The following is a 19988-nucleotide window of genomic DNA, read 5'->3' on the forward strand; positions in this document are numbered from 1 at the left end:
TATCACAGACTCATTTAAAGGATGATTAACGATTCTCCAAAGGAAAATCAGGAAGGCTACCTAGGCAATATATAAAACAACAAAGCCCACGATACCTTTCATATTCTAAAAATCCCATGAATCTCTAGGTGAATAACAATTTACATGGTCTATGGAATAAAAAACTGCTTTAAGCACTGTATTTTCTTCTCTTTCTTCACTTTATTTAGCTGCAAACTCCATTATCAATAAAATGAAAATAGTATTGTTAAGCTCCCCTTATAAATGAAATCGAAGAAATAAGAATGAAGAATGAGTGAGAACTTTTTTTTTGGAGTAAAGATCATGGTCTGTACCTGTGCAATAAATTGCTCACATATTTCATTGTCATTTTTCTCACAATTGCTTGAAGAAAAATACTCTCTGCACACCCGGATTTGGGTTTTCCCTTGCACGGGTTGGCCAAAGGTGTACCTAATGGGGGAAGGTGTAGTTATGATTACAGATAAGCAATATCATAGCAATATTTTATGATCTTCTTCAGAAATTATATAGGAAGTCTCTAAACTGTGAGTAACCCAGTCTAACCAAATTGAATTACGAATTCTCACCTATGGGTGAGGGTTTAGGTTCCCCACAGAGTTCAGGTTAAACAGGGCATTTGATCTCAGGAGGATTTGGCTGCCTTTAAAAAATCGAATTCAGGGTAAGGCAGAATCTAAAATAATCTAAAATCTCATTGAATATGATTTAATGCTTAAATTGAATTTTTTAAAAATATATTTTAATCTGATAGAAACATCATAACATTGTAGCACTTTCCCTTTTATCAGAAAAATATATATGTATATAAAACTTGGATGATTCAGGATCTTGAAACATTTCCAGATCAACATTTTAAACACGAGTTTTTATTTACGACTCAATAAATATAAAGGCTATGGGGCTGGCATGAACTGGTTATACTTTGACCAAAAATATAATACCTTACAGGGCGGGTTTAAGTATCTCATTTTCTCCTAAAACACAAAACTACAACACTAGATTTGTAAAGGTTCAACCAAAGGCAAATCCAGTCAATTGGAGTTTTTTGTTTTGTTAATAGACAACAAATGTAAAACTAGCATATAATAAAAGTGAATATGATTTTCACAGATTATAATACTTTTTTCTAATTGTTGGACACTGATATATATCATTTATTTTTCCCAGTGACCCTGATCTGTAAAATGAGGTCAAGTAACTTCTCCACATTGTAATTGATGAAACTAAAATTTGAACTCAGATCTGCCTCACTCCATAGCCTGTGTCCTTTTCTTTCCACTCACCTTTTTTTCTTTCCATTTAAAAATTCCTAACACTTTTGAGATTCTGAGTCAATTCATACCAATAAAATCATGTGTCAGGTTTCATGATTATATAAAGGCCAGACTTAGATCTGGCCACACATATTATACCTGAACATTTCTTCTTATTTCTACTTAATGTCTTTTATTTATAAAATAAAAGTCTTATTGTAGTATTATCTGTAAGCTAACATATGCCTATAAGACATGTAACTTAAATTTTTAAAACAGGACAGAATAAACATTCTCCCTTTGTTTGTGATTTGAAAAGCTTTCAGTGAATGCTAATGCAGTGTATTAAAATCTCTTTGTCTGTAGGTAAATTTTCTTCCCTCTTAAAAGTCTAAGTCATCTCTGACTTTATTTGCTAAAATAATCTAATTCTTTCTTGTTTTCTCTAGCCATTCCAAGCTAAATCCCAGAAAAGACTAAAGAAACACAGGCACAGTATCATACAATTTGAGACACAGTATACAATTGATGTGAACCTTCTAGAAACAGTGCTCTCACAATCTGCCCAGAAATAACTTTGTAGCAAGCACAGCTCCAGTCTAGCTGCCTGGCCTCCTGGCAGGATATTATTATTGCTGATACTGATTTACTCCTTAATGTAACTCTACCCAGAATACAATATCAAAGAAATTTCAAGAAATCAGGATCATGGATTGTAACCTGACATACTGCTAAGGAACTACCAGTTCCATGTTAGCATGTGGTTTGCAAGTCTTTTCCAAAGGCCATGCTTGAGAAACATTTTTGCTCTTCCAATGTGTTGTAGTTTTTTTTTTTTAGCATACTATTGTGCAGATAAATAAATGAGATGTTAATGCCACTGAAAGCTCTGGCTTTGTGTTTGGCTTTTCCGGTGAAACCTGTTTAGGATTCTGGATTTTTTCCAGCTTATATTTATCACCTCATCATTTTTAACATCAATGATCTACACAGTCTCTCATCTATTACGTATATTAAATTCTGGTATTTTCAACTACTCTTCATTAAAGCTTAGAAAAAAAATTATAATCATTTCCTAAAGTCAAAAGAAGATTTGAAATGCTACTGAAAAAAAAAAGAAGGCTGAAAACTGGTTTGCAAGATTCTCTGGGGCATCAAAGGCATCTTAAGAACCACCCTTGCACGTTCATTAGACAGCTCTTTAATCAATGTATCTTTAATAAACTGCTGAAAATACTCAAAGGCAAGTAATTTTCATGTCATAAATTAAACAGTGTTTAACAAATATGGCAAATATTAATATTGTTAACTGTTTTTATAAAGTATATGACAGTAATTGATTAGGAGAGTAGCTTTGAAGCTGAAAAACCTAGGTCTAAATCCTAGTTCTGCCATCAACAAGCTCAATTACTGTTGATAAGTTATTTTAATTCTCTGTGTCTTATTATCTTTCTTTATAAAATAGAGATGACAATAGCTCCTATCTCATAGCACTGTGGTAATAATATACGCAGAGCTTAACAAACTAGTTGACATTCAAAAAAAATTTTTTTTCTTTTTTCTTTTTTTTTTTTTTCTGAGACAGAGTTTCACTCAGTTGCCCAGGCTGGAGTGAGGTGGCATGATCTCGGCTCACTGCAACCTCCGCCTCCTGGGTGCAAGCAATTCTCCTGCCTCAGCCTCCCGAGTAGCTGGGATTACAGTTGCCTGCCACCATGCCCGTCTAATTTTTTGTATTTTTAGTAGAGATGGAGTTTCACTATGTTGGCCAAGCTGGTCTCGATCTCCTGACCTCGGGTGATCCCCCTCACCTTGGCCTCCCAAAATGCTGGCATTACAGGTGTGAGCCACCGTGCCTGGCCAATTATTTATAAATTATTATTAGAAATTTGAGAAAAGGCATTAAAAAAGAAAAAAAAACATTAAAAATAATTTTCCAAAAACAAAATACAAATTTCTGAAATCGTGTAGATTTTTTTTACATTAAGAGAATTCAAATAATTCAGAATAACTTGATAAGATGCCTTACCTTCACTTTGCCATTTCAATAGCTCATATTCTAATTTTAATGAAAATATGCCATGATAGTAAAGATTCAATGAGACAATTTCACACCAGCTGCTAGAATTCTACACTGGCACAACATGTTTAGTGAGGAGTATGGCAATCAGAAGACTAAAAGAATGTTACATATTTTGTCTTGGTAATTCCTTTTCTGGAAATCTTTCTTAAGTAAACAATTTTTCATTCAAAAGCTACCTATTATATGTTACACACAAAGACATATACTGCAAAATTATTAATTACCAGGAAAACAAAATGAAACAGCCGACATATTATATAATAAAATAATTAAATTTGGTATAGTCACATAAAAATATGTTTGTGCAGCAGAAAATCGGAATTCATGAAAAGATTGGCATAATATGAAGGCATGTTTTCTTAATTATTATAAATAGAAAAGTATGATTGTAGTCATGGAAAATATTCTTTAAAATTAGAGGAAACTTACAATGTTAGTGACATTACAATGTTAATGGCAGTTCGTCAAATTAATAATAGGTAATGTCTTGTGTTTTTCTCTATATTTTTCAAATATTCTACAATGAGGTTTCATTGCTTCTCTTATAACATTAATGCAAGCATATGAATAATTAAAGTTTCATGGTTAATCTCACTTCTCATTCTCTCTGAGCTTTGTGTTTTCTTGTGATGGTAAATCTCCTGAATAAATACTCACTTAGCACATACATCCACTTGGAATTCATCATCTGAAATAGTTACTGTTTGTGGTGCATTGACCGTAACTTCAAACTTGGGCAGCACTGGAAACAAAGAGAAATATACGTTAGCCTGCACAATCACAGGCAAGCAAACCTTATTGCAGTCGTATAGTTTACTATGATTACTTGTACCCTCCATCTGTATGAGCTATGTATCATTTGCCCCAAATTGTGTGGCACCATTCTACATGGTGGTGTCTCACTAATGATTAATTCTTCCTCTTTCTTTTCTTTTCCCTATCCTCAGAATTTCACATTTTGTTTCTTTTTGTTTGTTTGTTTGAGATGGAGTCTCACTCTGTTGCCCAGGCTGGAGTGCAGTGGTGCAATCTTGGCTCACTGCAACCTCTGCCTACAGGGTTCAAGCCATTCTCCTGCCTCAGCCTCCCGAGTAGCTGGGATTACAGGCATGCACGACCACGCTGGGCTAATTTTTGTATTTTTAGTAGAGACTGGGTTTCACCATGTTGGTCAGGCTGGTCTCGAACTCCTGACCTCATGATCCACCCGCCTCAGTCTCTCAAAGTGCTGGGATTACAGGCGTGAGCCACCACATCCGGCCTCACATTTTCTTTCTATTGCAATCTCTTAGATCTCTCCTAGAAGATTGTGGGGATTCTAGAAAAAATGTATATTTTCTAGGGGGAAAAAGAAGGCAGGAATCAGAATAAGGATACTGGGGAAAGAGTGAGGAGCAGCAAAGTGCTGATGACGAAGCTAACCAGGTCAAGGAAGGGAGATAAAGAAAACCAGTTCTAGCTTCACCTACTCCTGCCTATGTCTAACATAAATGTTGTGTTGGTCCATCCTTTGAACTCTTCATCTACATAGGACAGCTACAAATAGCAACTGGTTACCGTATCTTTTAACAGCAAATTGGTGCGTCACTGTCTTCCCTGAGTTTCTTTTCACAACAATCCAGTAATCTCCAAACATTGGTTCTGAAATCAGTTGGAACGAGAGTTGGGTAATATTTCGGAAAGAAGTCACATTTTGCCATTGAAAAATCTGATTGTTTTGAGGATCCTAGAAAATAATGAAAAAAATATAAAGAATCAGAATTTGTATGAGAGTATTACCCTTTGCCACTATATTTTGGATAGTTTCTAGAGTTATTGGAAGTAAAGAAAATGCAGCCATTTTATTGCACTAATTATCTCAAATTGTAGAAACAACATAACTTCCTCAATGCATTCAATTCCAATCTTAAAGTGTATCTCACTTAAACCCAAAATGGCTAAAAAAATAGTATGTAATGCTTTTGCTTTTGATCTTTCTAAACCAGAGTTCCATAGTTAAAGAATTAAAAACTTATTTTGCTTGCTTCAAAGTGGTGCTGTCCAAAGTGATGGACTCACACCAACAGAGCCACAAACAGACACTTAACGCTAACAAATGCTTATAAAAATTGCCACGGGTTTTTATTTAGTCTCTACATAAGTCGGTCATGAATTGCACACTTTGCATGCAAGAGCTGCTAAGTGGAGGTTGTATGACAAGAAAGATTGATGATGCCAATATAAATAAATTTATTAACTTATTTATTAATAAATAATATTTATTTATCATTTAATATTTATTAATAAATGATAAATAAATAAAGTTAATTGATATCATTCAGCAGTGATTAAAGAAATCCTGACTAAAAGTATCTCTATAAAAAGACAAAAACGACGGCCGGGTGCGGTGGCTCAAGCCTGTAATTCCAGCACTTTGGGAGGCCGAGGTGGGCGGATCACAAGGTCAGCAGATCAAGACCATCCTGGCTAACACGACGAAACCCCATCTCTATTAAAAATACAAAAAATTAGCCGGGCGTGGTGGCGGGCGCCTGTAGTCCCAGCTACTTGGGAGGCTGAAGCAGGAGAATGGTGTGAACCCGGGAGGCGGAGCTTGCAGTGAGCCGAGATCGCGCCACTGCACTCCAGTCTGGGCGATAGAGTGAGACTCTGTCTCAAAAAAAAAAAAAGACAAAAACATACTTCTCTACTCACTACATTTTTTTTTTCTTTCCTCTACTATAAAGTCTAGAAAGCTAGGGGCCAGGCACAGTGGCTCATGTCTATGGTCCCAGCAGTTTGGGAGGCTGAGGTTGGAGGATTGCTCGAGCCCAGGAGCTCATGACCAGCCTGGGCAACAAAGTGAGAACAGGTCTCTACAAAAAAATAAAAAATTAAACATTAGTAAGACATGGTGGCATTTTTTTTTTCCTGTGTAGTTCTGGTCCCAGCTACACAACAGGCTGAGGCAGGAGGATTGCTTGAGCTTAGGAGGTTGAGACTGCAGTGAGCTGTGTTCTCATGATTGCACTCCAGCCTACACGACAGAGCAAGATCTTGTCTCAAAAAGAAAAATAAAATATAAAAAAAGTCTTAAGGCGGAATTGATATCTTAGACTTCCTTTCAGTTAGAGTTACACAAGTGACTAAGTTTTGGTTAATTAAGTGTAAGGGGAAGTCACTGGTTAGAAATTCTCTCCAAAAGAATCACGCCTAGCTGGCAGTGAAAATAAAACAACACATTGAGGGAAGCAGAGAGGTTAAGCAGAATAAGCTTGGATCCTTGGCAGTACTGTGTTGTTGCTAAGTGCCTACACTCAGACTTAGTGGTTTGTGAAAACAACGAATATTTGTTTGTTTAAGTCAACTTTAGTTAAGCTTTCTGTTACTTTCAATGGAATGCAATGAAATCACAACTCTCTCTATGGGCTATAAGGGCAAAAGTTCCCACTGGTAGTAGCTGCTAGTGTCAGCCTTGATCACAGCAGAGCATCCTGAACAGAGGAATTATCAATGTGCAATAAGAGATCTTTCCCAGTGGATGTTGAGGAGGGTGTGATGAAAATACTATTTATAGATTACTGTTTATGCAGACAACATGAATGACTGACATGATAATTATTCTACTATAAAGATGAGCTTAGAGTAGGGTACACCTCTATAACAAAGTCAAAGCCATCTAAATTATACAAAGACTACTTGATGCACATATTTACATACATAATTACTAGTGCTGAGCCTGGATTTCAGTGTACCCATCTTCAGACATAGCTAGTAATACTGGTGTACGTTGTATATACGGGTTAAAACATATAAGTTGGAGTTGGTTGATACAATTTATTTACTGATAAGCATACAACTTCAAATAAGTTTGAAGGCCCCACTATTCTAGAGACTAGAACAGTTAGGAGGAGCCTCCCTTAATTATTTTCTGAAAACAGAGTCAGTTTTATAATAATATCACCTTCTAGCCAAAATTTTTAGATGTTTGTGTTTTCTATTTCCTTAAAACAAGAAGTGGCTAAATTAAGATTGAGAAAGGCCAGCAGCCAAAATTAAGCAATTTCAGGCATGGACATCGCTTAGAAAAAGCTCAATGCTTTATTCTTCATAAAAACCAAGATAATGCATTTGCCACACGGCTTACACTAAAACCAACAGTACTTGATTTAGACCTTCATCTGATGCCTTACATTGTGTATGCACATAAAGACTTCACTTCTCCTTATTTTAGTCATCTTAATTTCTAATTGTGAATCATAAAAACCAAAACACATAATATTTATCTAAATATTTTAAAAGAATGAATGTAAAAAGCAGGTCTCTTACCTGAACTGTGATTAAAGGATACTGAAAGAGGAAAAAACAATACAGATCAATACTGTAATAGCACATTCTTTTTTGCCAAATATTGCATTACAAAGATCTAAATAGATCTTAATTTAAGTATTGAAACCTAGCCCTTACTTCCCCAGAGGACAACGTTTCTATGGCTAAAAATGCCAAGAAAATCACAAATGCGAAATAAATCCCAAACATCTTCTGGGAAGTAGAAAGCAGGTTCCATACAACCTATGTTTACTTTACATAATGAAAAGACCTAAAAAATATATACATCAACTCACTACGAATGAAAGTTTTCCATTTAAACGTGAGGTTAGCATTGAAGCTATACCCATAAAGTACCCTATGTTGGAACCTCATTTCCACACATATGGAAAGCTTCCTGAAGAAGCTTTATGTAGCAATGGATTTGTCTAACTTGTGTACATTTTATTGTGCCACTAGAAATTATTGAACTCACCAACTCTTCAACAGGCTTGAACTCGGTATCCAGGGTCACAATGCGAAACTGAACTAAAAGAGATAGAGAGAGAGAGGGGATGATTTGTTGTTGTTGTTGTTATTTTCCCTCTAGGTATGATTGCTTGTAAACAGAGAAATTAATTGCCTTGCAATCGTGGACTACTACGCTCTCTTCTCCCCTGACTCTGACTTGACCCTTTCAGATTGGGGTTCCACTGGGAAAGATCTCTTATTGCACATTGATAATTCCTCTGTTCAGGATGCTCTGCTGTGACGAAGGCTGACACTAGCAGCTACTACTGCTGGGAACTTTTGCTCTTATAGCCCATAGAGAGATCTTCAGCACTGGTGACAGAATTAGTCATAGAAGGATAAATGTGAAATCCATATGGCAGGAGAGAAACATAATTTCCCTGAAAAAATGTGTTGACGTCAGCAAACATTAATTTTAGCAGAATTCTGAAAAACTATCTTAGCTAATTTTGTATATATAATTTTCACCATAGCATTTTAGTGAGTCCAAAAGAGAGAATATAATTTAGCAAAAATCTCACTATAAGAATTCTGATTTTAGTTGTATTTATTTTCAGTAAACGATATATAATAATAACCAGAATTAAATGTAGAGATGCTTTCTTCCAACTCTTTAATTTTACAAATGAGAAAACTAAGCCCTACATAACAGAATTTGCTTGGCAAAAGCCAATCATTTATTAACAGACCCAAGACCAAAACTAAACCCTTTGAATCTTGGTTTGGTGTTCTTTCTGCTACCTTCTACTTACAACAACAATAAAGAAAATAGAAGGGCTTTACCTAGGTTATCAGATTTGTGATGACTTCTACTAGTATGAATAACAGTGATAATAATATTAGTTAGGGGTCTTTACTGAATGTTAGGCACTATTTTACGTTAACTATCTTATTTTACTCTCACAATATTTCTACAAGTGAAACACTTTTATTTCCATTTTGCAGGTGAAATAATTGAGCCTAAAATAGAGAGTTAATTAGCTTGCCCAATTGGTAAGTTATGGAGCAACGATTCAAACCAAACAATTGTCCTCCAAATCCTACACTTGTAACCATTACATTATATAGGCCTATCACTAGAATTTATAAGCACTGAAAGTGGTATTGAAAATTTTATGAAGCAAAGCATTCAATTACTGGTGTAGGAGGGTACTCTTTCATAACTGACCCAGGCAACCAATAAGAATTCCAGAAATTCACAATTCCATGATGTTAAGAATCAATTTCAGACTAAAATTCATGTTTGAATTGCTCTCAATTTGGAGAATGCATTTCTGAAGCCAACGATACTAAGGAAACACAAATATTTACTTACCATTCTCTCCCGATTTATAGATGGGTTTATCTGTCTGTATAAAGGTTACTTTCTCCTGTGAAATGACTGCTACAGATCTTCTCTCAGAGATTTGATGAGTATTTCCCTTAGCCAGTAAGGTAACAAAAGCCAACTGTTCAGATGACTTCTGAGAGACCTTTTTATGTGCAACAGCAGAGAATGAAAAAATTATTTTTGGATGTTAAGATGGTGAACAAAGTCTTAATTTGGTTTCTTAGAATAAGAGAGACTTGTAAATCTATGTTTTCCTAATGATAGACAGTGATCCCCTGTTACAATTCCTTTATTTAGCATGAGGACACTTTCTAAGAAGCTTGTTTTTTATATCTTCTTGCCTTTTATTTATGGTTGTTTTTTTTTTGCCCTGAGTCCTGTCCTAACCCTTCTCTTCTTTACTTACATTCTCTTTCCTCAAACTGTGGATCAATTTTACTATCTAAAAACATTTTTTACTATTACTTCATTATCTCTTTTTATAAGAGAAGAATGGCAGTATTTCCCAAGTTTTGTTACATGTGAAAATTTTCTTTATTTCTTGACTTCCAGGTATTCTCCAATTTTCTTCCCTAGCTTCTACAATTCATCCCAAACGAAGATTTGTTACCTCTCTAAAAATAATTTTTAAAAAATAATTTCATCTTTCCATCTGAAGTCCCAAAATGTCAAATTCAATGCCTGACCTTGAAATCTGCACAAGCATAGAAGTTATCTTCTTCCACAAACCGGTCAAAAATAGTGGTATTGGATCCATCATATTCTAAGGTGACACTCAAGGATACAGATTCATTAAGTTTTAAGAGGTGGAGACAAGCTTTTCCTGTAGAATCACTCTGAATGACAGAGGAGACCCATAGGATATATTGCCTGTGCAAAGAAAGTAACTGACACTGTAAACACATGTAGGAGAAATGGAGAACATCCACAGAAAGCATCTTTTCCTTATTGAAATATTCCTGAAATATGTACATTTTTCATAGATGGTATTACAATAAACTTAGGCACAGAGAAGCATCTTAAGAAAAAGATGTCAATAGTCTTTATACTTGCTTAAAATTTATAGAGCAAACAAACCAGCATTCAGTCTCAGAAGCTGAAATGGTAAAAATGTAATTAAATTTTAACATGCAACATATTTAATGAGGTCATTTTGCTAGTACTTCACTATAAATAGTGCAACATTTCCTTACGGTTCTGAAGCCGCAGCAGCAGTAAAATGAAGCAAAAAGGTGCTCAGGAGAAAAGTAGCCACCATTTTATTCAGATGCCTGAGTAATAAAGACTTGAAGAGAAATTTTCTCACTGTCTCTTTCTCACTGTCATTAGAAATTAGCTACCTCAACTTTCCACTTTCCTTACTTCCTTCTGCTCTGCCTCTCTCTGTATATTGTTGCTTTTATAGTCATACACAATGGAAGATCAATTACTTTTTGAAGCAAGTACCATGGGATCCACCAATCACATTTAGATCACCTCTCCTGTTACTTCTCCGAAAGGTGTCACTTTATATGCAACTTCCTGCTTAAGTTCACTGGACCCTCCTCTGTTTTTAGAATCAGCAGCACAAGTTGTACAGGAAGAAAGAGAAGAACAAAGAAAATAGCTGTGTGCCAGGAGTTCATTATTTTATTTTAGCATCACACAGGTTTGACCGCAGTATTAAAAGCATTGCTCCCTAGGAATTAGCACTTGGAAGAAAAATACCTCTCCAAAGAGCTGTTACCATACCAAATCCCAAAAAGTAAATTTTCCGGGCTTCTGAGAGAAGCAGCATTACTGATTTTGCCAAAACATTAATACAAACAGACATTCAATATAAGCTTATGTTACAGATAATTGAAACTGCTGTTACTGTTTTATAATTTCATAATACAAAATTCAGCATTAAAAATGTTGATCTATGTTTAACATTTAATGTGATTATCTTAGTGAGGTTTTCTTACAATGTTCAATGTCATTTTCTACCCTCAATGTAATGAGAAAAAATGAAAGAAAAGGTGAAACACACACACATATCATTTCTTGGCAAAAAAAAAGGAAAATAAATTCTTTACCATTATTTTGATTGCAAAACATTTTTTACAAAGCACCTGAACCATACCAAGGAAACTAGGAAACTCTTGATAACATCTTTAGTGTGTTAATTCTCCCATTTGTATTGTCTTACCCTTCTTTTTTTCTTAAAAACATTCCTTTCACTTTAAGTACTGATGGAGTTAATGCATATTGTTTAAAGAAGGTTACATTGGGTAAGGAAAGACAGAAACTGGATTTAATATTTTGGAAATAGGCCTGAAACAGCAAACACAAAGGAAAGAACAACAAAACCAATTATAACCTAATAATTGAGCAGCTGTAATGGCACTAAAATGCAGGCAACCATGAGGTCTGGGGAAGGTGAGAACAGGGGTTCCTTGTTGACCATATTTCATGTTCTAGCACAGAATTATAGTCATAAAAATTCTGACCATCTTATTCTCTCAGTAGAGTTGAGACATTGCTCTCTTACCCATCCCCACTTAGGATTTTGTTTTTGTATGTCTTTTCTCTAACCTGCATAGGACCCCAACTCTCTGAAAATCTGGGTTACAGAAGTTAGTCTTCAATTGCTGGCCTGCCCTGCCAGCAATTGGAATATTTTCTTTCCATTGGAATATCAAACTGTTAGACTTCATTTTTGACCAAATTCTTCCCTCTGATAGCACATTAGAGTATTATTAGAGCCACTCTTCACACTCCTCTCTCCATGCTTATTAAGTAGAGTCACTAGCTTCCAAAACAACTAAAACTCACCAGCTTTCACTCACCAGCATTGAAGACAAATAGAACAACAAGGCAAATTATTTATAAATCAAAGCCACCAATTCTTCATCCCCAAGGCTGATAAGTCTAAAGTAATAAAATTTCTCTAAAATATTTTTATTTTTCAAATGTAAAATTATTATGTTAAATAAATGACTTTATTGATCTTAAATTTAATAAAGGCAATTTACTGCTAACAGAAATACAGGAAAAAAAGAGCTCTCTCTTCAAATATAGAATACTTCTAAGGAATTTTATCTGATTAACATGGTCTTCAGGTTAATGGAACCTTATCTCAGAAAAATTCAGATATGATTCCAAGAGTGTCTATTGAGTGCCTCTTATGTATCAGCAATAATGCTAGGTTCTAGGGATAACAAGATGAATAAGGTGATTCTCTAAAAAAATTTACCCCTTATTAGAGAAGGTAAGAAAGGAAGAAAAGAAAGCAAGGAGGAAGGAAGGAAAGAAAGAGGGAAGGAAGAGAGGAAAGGAGAGAAGTAGGACAGGAGAGGGAGGAATAAAGGGAGAGTGAGGATGAAGGAAGGGAGGAAATATAGAAGTGGAGCATTTGTTGAGTATTTAATATGTAGCAGTCAGTGTGCCATGTACTAGGATTTACAGTATCTCATTTAATCCTCAGAAAACACAATTTGGAATTTATTTACCCTCACTTTATAGAGGGGAAAAATACAGTATCAGGAAAAGTCATTATTTCCATATGGTCACCCAGACATAAGTGGCTGGGAAAAATTTCTTTGAACAAACATAGATTAAACAAGATCAAAGGACATCTTCATATATAAGAATATGAAAGGACATGAATTAATGTGCTATGTCTTTATATAGGAGGTTTCTGCTGAGCAAAGAGATATGGAAAACAGATATTACATTATCATCACTTGACAGATTCAATACTATTTAGGTTATTGGTGTTCACTTCTGTAGTAATACCTCTGTTTACTCATTTATTTAGTTTGTTTTTATTGAATACCTACTATCTGCCAGCATTATGGTAGATGGTGGGAATGAAAAGGTGAAGGTAAGTGTTGGAGTTATGCTAACAGGAAAAACAGAGATTAATTAATTTCACAGTTAATTATCTCATTATAATCATGATAAGTGTTACAGAGGAGACAACTATAAAGTGTCACGGGAATGCTTGTTGAGAAGGACTAAGTATTAGACCATGTCCTGGTGGTAAACATATGAATAAGACCATTTCTTTCCCAAAAATAGTTCACCATCAACTCAGTGGGATATATAACTATAAATTGCAATGTCAAGTGATACTAAGAATATTCCACATTGGAACTATGAGCAATGATTTATAAAATCTCATTAAAATTATAAATGAGAAAGTTGGAAAGAAATTAATAAGGAAGTAATGTTAGAATTGGAAATATTAACATGATTAGAAATTTTCCAGGTAGAGTAGAAACTGAAGAAATTGTTACTGAAGTAATAGCTCTTTAAAGAACATTGTAGAATTATAATCAAATATTGTGTGTTTTGAAAACAATAGTAGGTTCAGTTTTGCTGAAGAAAAGTGTGTGGTATGAAGTAACATTCATTCATTGAGCCTATTGGAAGAGTTGTGGTTACCTTGAGAAAGGTCTTTTACTTGTGCTTAGGAGTTTGAATGTTATAGTGAAAAACAGTGGCTATTATTATTCTTATACTCCATAGAGAACAGAAAAGAATGAGAGTAGAATAATGGTAGGAAAACCAAATAAGAATTTGCTTATGGGTACGGTGGCTCATGCCTGTAATCCCAGCACTTTGGGAGGCTGAGGTGAGCAGATTGCTTGAGCTAGGAGTCTGAGACCAGCCTGGGCAACACAGCAAAAACCCAATACTACCAAAACAACAACAAAAAAATACAAAAATTAGCCAGGTGTGGTGCATGCACCTATAGTCTCAGCTACTCAGAAGGTTGAGGTAGGAGGATCGCTTGAGCCCAGGGTGTCAAGGCTGCTGTAAGCCATGACAATGTCACTGCACTCCAGTCTGGGTAACAGAGTAAGACCTTGCCTCAAAAAAATGAATGAATGAATAAATAAATAAAGTAAAAACATTACAAAATAGAATTTGCTGCTGTGCTCAGTGGAGGCTGAGGTTGTAACCACCCAGTGGGTTCACCTTGCCCGCTGCCTAGACAGAGCCGATTTATCAAGACAGGGGGATTGCAAAGGAGAAAGTAATTCAGGCAGAGCCGGCTGTGTGGCAGACCAGAGTTTTATTATGACTCAAATCAGTCTCCCCGAGCATTTGAGGAACCGAGTTTTTAAAGATAATTTGGTGGGTAGGGGTTTGGGAAGTGGGGAGTGCTGATTGGTCAGGTTGGAGATGGAATCATAGGCGGTGGAAGTTGGAATCGTAGGGGGTCGAAGTGAGGTTTTCTTGCTGTCTTCTGTTCCTGGGTGCGATGGCAGAACTGGTTGAGTCAGATTATCGGTCTGTGTGGTGTCAGCTGATACATCGAGGGCAGGGTCTGCAAAATATCTCAAGCACTGATCTTAGGTTTTACAATAATGATGTTATCCCCAGGAGCAATTTGGGGAGGTTCAGAGCCAGAGGCTGAATGACTCTAAACTGTAATTTCTAATCTTGTAGCTAATTTGTTAGTCCCGAAAAGGCAGACTGGTTCCCGGCCGGAAGGGGGTCTTTTCAGAAAAGGGCTGTTAGTAATTTTGTTTCAGAGTCAAACCGTGAACTGAATTCCTTCCCAAAGTTAGTTCAGTCTATGCCCAGGAATGAATAAGGACATCTTAAAAGTAGAAGCAAGATGGAGTCAGTTAGTTCTGATTTCTTTCACTGTCATAGTTTCCTCAGTTACAATTTTGCAAAGGCAGTTTCAGCCCCTTCCTTTGGGTTTCATAGCACCTTATTCTTAAGGTGTAGGCGATGAAGATGGGAAAAGACTGTCAATTACTCAATGAAGACAGCATGAGGCCAATTGAGTGTCTCCTTCCTCCTGCTGACAGGGGGCATATTGCGGGTAGCAGGTGACCCTAAGGTGAGAGGAGTGGAACTGCATTGCTGCTGTCTGAGCTGTCTGAGTACTCATGCAGGCCAGGCTGGGGTTCCAAGGCTTTTATGACAAAGGTGGTAGTACTTTCATTTATTGTTTTTGTGCAGCATTTAAACAGACAGTGTACTATAAGGTAAATAATGAGTTTTAGGATAAGGAGTGCAATTCCCAGTTTTAAAAGTAAAGATTTGAAAGCATTAGTTTGGGGACTTATAATCCACAAAAAATTTATCATTTAGTCTAAATTGAAGAAAAATAAAAATAAAAACTCAAAAACAATGAACAAAAGCTATAGTTTTTGGAATATAATTTTTCTCTCTCCAGTCCTTATTTATATTAAAAACAAATCATGATAGGATTGATTTGTTTGCAAAATAAACTTTAATTTTATTATAGTTGGTCTGATTATTTGCATAAAACACAGCAAGAATAACTTTTTTTTACATAGGTTTTTTTACATTGACTTTGATGAAACTCTGTTCCACAGGAATCTTTTTAAAGCCAAGCCCAGCCATGGGTTTCCACTCTCAAATATCGATGAGCTGGGAAAATTCCTCTCCTCTCGACATCCCTAGATAACTTGGGGCTTCTGGTCCTGTCAGAAAGTGACATTTTTTACTTACCACAGGCGAGAAATGCAGTACAGCGACTGTGTGGACAAAGTATGATGCAAGTTTTACCAATGGCTTTTATTGGCTTTATAAGTCAGGTTTAACTCCTTAAAGGAAAGCATGCCATTCCAGGTAAAGCCTTGGTAAAATAACCAGTTTTTCCAATTGTGTCCTGTTACAAAAGAAAACAGATTCTGACTGCACTTATGCAAATACCTATATTGCCATAAATTATGAATACTCACAAATAGTTTTTAAATTCTGGAGAAATCAGGTAGCGATAAACACATATGCTCCAAATTTTGTTCATAGCAGTATGTGTTACTCAATTGCTACAAGCTGTAAATAGCTTAAAAGAAGTTTCCTTGACTCTGAAAAACAAAGCAAAGGGTCAGCAGCATTTTAAGCAAAGTTAAAAAGATTACTTTAGACTTTTATTAGTTTAGTTCATGCAGTTAACTTCTGTTTGATATTTATGAACAGTTCAACTCTCCATGAGAGTTCTAAAAGTTTTTTCCTTTATTTTAATGTCATAATCTCCAAAGCTATTAGAAACTTGCATTCAAGAGCACCTGTCAAAGTTTTATAGCTGATTATAAAACCATCTTCTAAAGAGGACCAAAAGAAGACAATAATTGACTGGATGACAAAAACGTTTTCATCAAAACAGTTAAAGACACAATTGACAATGAAATTTGTTATTTATTTGGCACACAATAATTCAAAACAATAATTATAATTATAACTGATGACATATACTGAGGCATATGAGAATTACAGGAATTTTATACAATTTTGCAACACATGCTAATAACAAATTTATATGAATATAACCTAAAGAAAGTTAAACACCATTTTATATTTGACAAAGTTTCCTGCATGATTTTAATACATTAAATAAGCCGAATATGTCTTTTGGACTTTAGGATACTTAATTTTTTTCTTTATTTTAAGTTAGAGCTTGATTTTGAAAGATTTCTTGAATACCAAAGATTTAAAATACTGTATATTACAAAATAGAATCTTAAGTTACCATAAATCATTCATTTAGCCAAAATGATAGCTTACAAATTTTAAAAAGGAAAAGCCGTTATTCTTACAGGAGACTCATCTTTCCAAACAAGACTCAATGAAGATAGCATGAGGCCAATTGAGTGTTTCCTTTCTCTCAGGAGGTTTCAAAGGGAGGATTGTTTAAGTCCAGGAGTTCAAGACCAGCTTGGGCAACATAACAAGAACTTGTCTCTCTAAATTTACACAAAAAAATTAGCCTAGCATTGTGGTACGGTGCCTGTACTCCCAGCTACTCAGGAGACTGAGGCAGGAGAATCCCTTGAGCATGGGAGGTCAAGGCTGCAGTGAGCTGTGATCATGCCACTACACTCCAGCCTGGGAAATAGAGTGAGATCTGACTTAAAAGCAAAAATTTGCTCAAAGATTATCCTAGCTTACAGAGGTAAGGCCCTTACAATGGCAATATCTCTTCAAAAGACATATTTTAATTCGAATTCTTAGAACTTCAGGTTGTTTGGTATGGGGTTGATGGTATGGGGTGATGGTATGGGATTGAAGAAGAGGGAGAGGGTGGGTTGTCACCAATGGCGAATGGTGTTAAAGTTAGAGAAGACAGGAAGACAAAACAAATATGTAAATGAAGTGATGATTAAAGTTTGGTATATATTACCTATGAGGTACTGCAGTACAACAAAGCGGTGATATCATATTGAGAGTTGAAATAAATCTCACACTCTGGAAAAGAGAGATATAGCTATAGATTTGGGAACTATTGTGATATATAGATAATATTTAATATTAAGGACATTGATAAAATTACACAGGGAAACCATTTATAATGGGAAAGAAGGTAGCTGATGATAGGAAAGACTGGTGAAGATCTGACTACTCTGCTACTTGAGCTGAATGATATCTACAGGCATGGGGCAATGTTGGTTAATTTCCTTAGTGCCACTGAGTTGAACGTAAGACAATGCCTTGAAAACTTGCTTTGACATTATATGCTTTACAAATTTTTAAACAACAGAAAACCATTTTGTTGATTTTCCCAGCTGCACAATTAGTCATAGTACATTTTAAGTGTCAAAAATATATAATCTATTTCAGTTCTTGAGAACATCTCGAACTTCTGGTTCACCTTTATGAAGTGTTTTCACCAACACTACAAATAAAAGTATTGCCCAAGTCCAGTAATGTGTAGGCAGTTAATTATGCTGGAATATAAATAAAACTGTTCCATTCTTGATGTTGCAATCCATTGAAAGGGAAATCACTTTTTCCTCATAAAGGAATAAGCTGCTTGACAAGTGAAATGGCTCCTCTTGATGTCAGATGTTTATCTCTAGCATCAAAGATTGATTGTCATAGTTGCCAAGAAATTTCTAGTTACAACACCCACCTGTGGATGAGTGATCAAAAAAGTAATGGGGGAGAGGCAAGTGGATAGTGAAGAGCCAGGTGAATATGTATGATGTGACTGGGTTTGCAGTCATATTTTTTCAACTCTACAAAGTTCAACAGTGTCAAAGATATAATTTTATCCAAGGTCATTTAGGATAAGTTTTTATTCTTTCATTTGCCTGAGAGTCTTCTAATCCTGAATAATATCACACTACCTGAGCAAACAGACTGTCAGACATGTAAATAAACAGACAAATGTCAAACAGAGTCTTACTAAATGCTGCCACCAATATGGTAGTTCAAACATCTTTAATTTTTTTTATGTTAATGAAATGCAGCCTTTATCAGTTATATATATTGAGGTTACATAAGATTGGATTCAGGGGAAAATGGTTTCATTGTTAATAAATGCTTAAGAACCACTGATAATATAAATACGAGAACTCTGTACTTGAAAAATGAAGACTTTGTTTCATACCCATAATTCACCAGGGCCTAGTTCAGTGACCTTGAGTAAATTACTTAAAAGTTTTGGTCTTCAGTTTAAATCTACGACACAAGAGAGAATTGTGTTAGCATTTTTTAAAATAAAGAAAACAAATAAAAATAACCTATATGAGTGATACCATTTGAATTTATGTCCCTGCCCCTTGCTGGGGGGTGGACTTCTCCTTTGCTGTTCTCATGATAGTGAGTGAGTTCTCATGAGACCTGGTTGTTTAAAAGTGTACAGCACCTTCCTCTTCACTCTATTCCTCCTTTGGCCATGTAAGACATGCCTGCTTCCCTTTCACCTTCCACCATGATTGTAAGTTTCTCTCAGGCCTCCCCAGCCTGTAGAACCATGAGTCAATTAATCCTCTTTTCTTTATAAATTACCCAGTCTCAGGTATGTCTTTATAGCCATGTGAGCATGGACTAACGCAATGAGGATTAAGAATCTCAAGAGATATCTGAATATTTAAAAAGAAGCTGGTTGGTGCAAAAAAAAGTCTAGTAGGTGACAAATGTGGAAAAATGATCTTTTTCTCAGATTCGTCTCAACTCATTCATCCCATCTCATTTGTCTCATCTCAACACTCCCTTGCTCTTTCTTTACTTCAGCTAGTGACCCTACTTACCATGATGCTCAGAAAAATATAAAGGCCAGTATGGGCCAGTATAGGGAATTCATGAATCCCCAAGGGTACCATTGTAAGGTGTATTCTATGCCTACTCTTGAAGACTTTGAGGTTGACTTTCACTAGATGTTGAATATATATGATGAGATTCTCACACCCAGCACTTGCCTGATCTCATCAGACATCTTTAATTCTACAACCATTTTCTTTACTAGAAAACATAGTAAAAGCTGGAGGTGGTGTATGGATGAGGTGGCGGAAGAATGCCAAATAATGATTTAAAAACACAGCATTTATAATTATGAAATTCACTACTAAAACCACTCTCCTTTTGAAAATTTTGCTACCTTACTTGGAGAAATATGGCCTTAGCAAAACAGCTGTGATAATATTATGCATTCAACGTAGAGACTTATTCATTGACTCAAGAAATATTTATCAGTATATATTTTAGGTGTTGTGACTGAATGGAAACTAAGAAAATGATATATGAT

At 35.5% G+C, this 19988-nt stretch overlaps 1 protein-coding gene across 1 annotated transcript in view; it reads right to left on the reverse strand.

Moving 5' to 3' along the window:
* The window catches only part of LOC100450639 (ovostatin homolog 2), a 51427-nt gene extending 31861 nt beyond the window's left edge, over positions 1-19566 (reverse strand). Inside the window, 7 exon segments of the mRNA XM_063711978.1 lie at positions 336-453; positions 4018-4102; positions 4918-5086; positions 7669-7720; positions 9478-9650; positions 10195-10344; positions 19495-19566. Of these exon segments, the coding sequence (XP_063568048.1) occupies positions 336-453; positions 4018-4102; positions 4918-5086; positions 7669-7720; positions 9478-9650; positions 10195-10344; positions 19495-19566 (819 nt within the window).
* Positions 19567-19988: the final 422 nt, after the last annotated feature.

This window comes from Pongo abelii, chromosome 10 (assembly GCF_028885655.2).
Source record: "Pongo abelii isolate AG06213 chromosome 10, NHGRI_mPonAbe1-v2.0_pri, whole genome shotgun sequence".
In the NCBI taxonomy this organism is placed as follows: domain Eukaryota; kingdom Metazoa; phylum Chordata; class Mammalia; order Primates; family Hominidae; genus Pongo; species Pongo abelii.